General features: G+C 44.1%; 1 protein-coding gene across 1 annotated transcript; it reads left to right on the forward strand.

Moving 5' to 3' along the window:
- The first annotated feature begins 2509 nt into the window (after positions 1-2509).
- LOC123176183 (cortical cell-delineating protein-like) lies at positions 2510-3248 on the forward strand. The gene has a single exon (XM_044590524.1). The coding sequence runs from the start codon at positions 2554-2556 to the stop codon at positions 2941-2943; it is 390 nt and encodes a 129-aa protein (XP_044446459.1). The 5' UTR covers positions 2510-2553; the 3' UTR covers positions 2944-3248.
- Positions 3249-4510: the final 1262 nt, after the last annotated feature.

Genomic DNA, 4510 nt, shown 5'->3' on the forward strand with positions numbered 1-4510 from the left:
TCGAAGAAATCTCAAAAGCACCGGATGTTAAAGTGTGATGTTCCATTATCATGTGAAATTCCCAAGTTCAAACACATTGCAATTTACGAGGCATGAAAAAAATTGAAAATCAACATTGAATATTGCCAAAACAGTAAACGTCACGATTAATAGCTGAATTTGTTCTTTTCATAGCTCATAAACCATAATATGTTTGAACCTGGAATTTCGCATGGCAGCTGACCATCACCCTCTTAACATCCCAGTTTTTTTTGGATTTTTTTAAACTTCCAAATGTGGTTTCCACGAAGTTTTCTTTGAAACTTTATTTCATGTGATTTTCTCTCTTTGAGAAGATGCATGTTCCACTCGTAAGGGCATGTTCAACGCAGGCACCAAAACACTCTCAAATGTTCGGACACTCTTAGACACCAACCACGGACCACCAAATTGGAACGGATCGGTCCGGGCATCCGAAATCCCACATACCGGCCCCAAATCGAGGGAGCTCTGGGGGAGTCCAGAATTCCACCACAGCGGACTCCGACACCCCAAACCTCACCTAGAGCATGCGGACTTTCACAATCCTACCCTCCTCGTCTTCTCCTGGAGACAGACACCGCCCCAGTAGTCCCCCACCCGACACTCACCATGCCTTGGGACCTCTCCCGCTCTATGCGTCTGCTCGCCTAGGCCTATGCTGCAGCCGCACTCTGCCGGATTCGGGCATCATCCATGTACCCTCCGCCCATGTCGGCGACATCCATTATGGAGGCCGTGCATAGCAACTGGTCGGTCAAATGCCATAGCGAAATTTCTTGGCGTTGTGTTTTTTTTTCTTTGATGCAAACACAATGGATAATGACGAGAAGTACGACTATGTTGAGTTCATGGATTTGCCTTCTTTAGATGAGGAAGATGGGTACGAAACGGAGACGGTGACGGCGTTTCTTGAAGAAACAAAGTGTGGGCAGGAGCTTGTTGTCAACTTCAACGGTTCATTGGTGGGACATCAAGCGTTGAATCGATGCTTGGCACATGGGCATGTTACTCTGTACGAGGACTATTTTGCCGCTAATGCGCTATTCTAACACTCGAGGCCAAGATTGCATGCACTAAAAATGGAAGAACTTCCCATATACTCAACAAAGGAAATACTAGGGCCATCATAAAATTCCCACCGTCATTATTGAAACATTTGCATCAGAAGACCTCGGGATTTGACACATTTTCTTTGGCATGCGAGGGTCTCACATGTCACAATGACATCAATCTGCTGCAGTGGTCTGCATTGTTTGCAAGATTGTGTGCGGGCGAAGATCCTACATGTGGGGAGTGGAGAAGGGTAAAAGCAAGATGGCCTAGCTTCCTTGGGACAAGAAGATCCTTCCAAACTATGGGAGGAATGGGTTTCAGAGACATGAGAACTTATAATCAGTCTCTTCTAACCAATCCAGCGTGGAGATTAATCTAGATTCTAGATAGTCTTGTGGCACGGCTACAGATGGAGAAATAGTACCTCAATGAGAACTTGGTTGATACAGTTTTTACAAGAAATGTGTCAGTTGTATGGCACCAGTGCCAGCTGGGGCACTAGGCTTCGGCCTTCCTGTACATCCGATTGGGCCAGGAAATGATGACTACCATGCGAGGCCATGCGGTTCATCTGCTCCTGGGCCTCTCCTACCGCAAATGCTAAAAACTGCTGCTTCTTTGTGCTCGCCTATGGAGATCGACATGGTGGACCGGCGCAATTATTGTGTGCAATAGAGGTTTTGCGGTTTTCGGAAGCTTCTATGGAGCGGTTCATGCAACCTTCTATAGGTTTTGGTTTTGGGAAGATTCCATGACGTTTCTATTTTTTGTGTTTTTCCTTATCTTTTTTCTTCTATTTATTTTTTAAAATACATGTCTACTTTTTTACCACACATTGAACAGTTGATGCATGTTGAAAAAATTTCAAATACACGATGAACATTTATTTGAGATTTATAATACATATTGAGCATTTTCTTTAAAAACCAGTGCCTGGATAAGTGTCCACACCAACGACCATGCATGTATAAGCCAAAGCTAGCTATGGAACATCTATAGTTGACTTCCGCTGCTCTCCAAATAATATGCATGTGCTATACGTGTCCATGCATGGTACCCAACGAACTTAGCAACTACAACATGCATGGCCATGGCAGAAAAGTCATCACACAGTATATCTTCGGCGCATTCCAGCCACTAGTATACCGCTATTCTGTGTGTGGAGCTTGTTTGAAAATACGCATGCCCATCAAGTATTGAAAAATTGCCGGGCGTATATCTCGCTCTAAACATTTTGTTGGCTAGCGCATCGGGATACACGTACGTCGATGAATTTTGTTATAGTTTACGTTAAGTTGTAGAATCAAACTCGAATGATCGATCATGGGATCAACACACTTGCATCAATAAGGGTAAGGGTAGTCGTACGTATGTGCAACCGGGCTATAAATACAACCTCCCACACACCCAAACGCACAACACCTACAAGCCCTTCCCATCTATTGTAAGCCTTGCTTCCTGTCGACCAAAGCTTTAGCAATGGCGCCATTGACCAAGCTCTTCCTCCTACTCCTGGGCCTAAACTTGATGGTCACCGCTGTGCATGGTGGCTGCGGACCCCACTGCCCGACCCCGACCCCACCACCACCTCCATCGACCAACGGCGGCACGTGCCCGATCGACACGCTGAAGCTGGGCGTGTGTGCCACCGTGCTGAACCTCGTGAAGCTCGGGCTCGGCGTGCCGCCCAACGAGCGGTGCTGCCCGCTGCTGGCCGGTCTGGCCGACCATGACGCCGCTGTGTGCCTCTGCACCGCCATCAGGGCCAAGGTCCTCGGCGTCATCAACCTTAACGTCCCCGTCGACCTCGTCCTCCTACTCAACCAGTGCCACAAGACCTGCCCGCCCGGCTTCACCTGCCCGCTCTGATCAATCGACGTACTTGTCCAAGCATGCCATGCTGCGTACACATGCCATGCATGCAGCTTTCTACATATTACTACAGTTTGTGTTTCAGTTCATCTATATGTCTCGTGCATGCCTAAGTTCCCTGTCATGCATTAGCATTATGCATGCATGCAGTGATCATTTCGTGTAAGTGCGTGAAAGTGTGTGATGTTGTGGTGTCCAAATAAATGACCCACCTAATCAGGGGTTTGTATCATCATGTTAAATACTGTACCGGCTATATGCCCCTGGCATGTATCATCTGAAATATGTTGCAGTTGTGTTAACTTGAGCAGTGTGTTATATATATTCTGCCCGTCATCGTCCACTCCAAAAACATATACTCTCTCCGTTCCACAATATAAAACCAACATTCTTAAGTTTAAGATCAAAGAGGCATATAGCTTTTTGACAAGTCAAACCTCACAAACTTTGACCAAGTTTGTGGAGAAAAACATTTACATATGGAATGCCAAACATATATCATTAGATTCATCATAAGACGTAGATTCATATTTTATATATTTGGTATGGTAGATATAAATAGTTTCCTCTATATACTTGGTCAAAGTTTGTAATCTTTGACTTTTCAGAAGAAAAAAACTATACGCACTACATTATAGAAGGGAGGGAGTACAAGCACCTAGATCAAAGTCAACTCTATGTTTTATATAGATCATAGGAAGAGAAAAAGAAATAAATCGGATCAAGGGTGAATTAATTTAGTATTGACGAGACTTTACCGCCAACGACGTGCGATACATGGCAAGGGAGCTGTAATGCGAGAGCATGCAACAGCAATCTTTGTATTTTTTTTGGGTAACAACGATCTTTGTATCGGCCATGCAGTTCATATCATCCTTACATGCAGTTACGAACCCAGAAACTTCTCGAAGCATATTTAAAATGTTTAGAGTTGCATTTTCCTTATATGGAAGTCATTGCAAAAGAAGAGGAAGCTGCTTATGGCTTGGTGCAATCTTAGGCAGGAGAGTGTTCTTTTGTGTTGCATAGCGCGTTTTCCTTCTTGTGTCTCGGTCAAACTGGTTTGTGCAATTCAAAATGCTAGATGAAGTGGGCCGAAAGTGAGCCTGAGTTGAGCTAAGCACGTGGCCGGTTTTATTTAATGTGTGGGATTGCAGTTTTATATTGGCCACCACGACTTAGGCTGGGCATTCATAAATTAGCTACAAAATAATATTGGTATACTTGCATGAATGCACGTCAAGAATTCATCATGGAAAATCCTACTCTAAAATCATTGTTGTTTTTGTAATATACATAATTGTTTTTTAGGATCATATATATAATGGTTGTGGCTACAAGGCGAGAAAAGGTGATAAAATCCCAGTCTAACGTTGGAAGAAGATCGGAATGTACCCCTAGGGGTGAAAACAAAGAGAATACAAGTCTTCCAGATTTCCCCTGAGTAAAGTAAAAAAGTCCTTCATTATTATTGGTTGTCTTCCGCAACTCCTTTCCCTGCTCAAACATTTTCATCTCAAATCAGGTTGTTCTTTAGCATCCACGACTTCATATCAAGGATAGC

This window comes from Triticum aestivum, unplaced genomic scaffold, assembly GCF_018294505.1.
Source record: "Triticum aestivum cultivar Chinese Spring unplaced genomic scaffold, IWGSC CS RefSeq v2.1 scaffold744, whole genome shotgun sequence".
NCBI lineage: Eukaryota > Viridiplantae > Streptophyta > Magnoliopsida > Poales > Poaceae > Triticum > Triticum aestivum.

Coding starts and splice junctions, on each gene's coding strand:
- LOC123176183 (XM_044590524.1), top strand. CDS start 2,554: ATGGCGCCATTGACCAAGCTCTTCCTCCTACTCCTGGGCCTAAACTTG.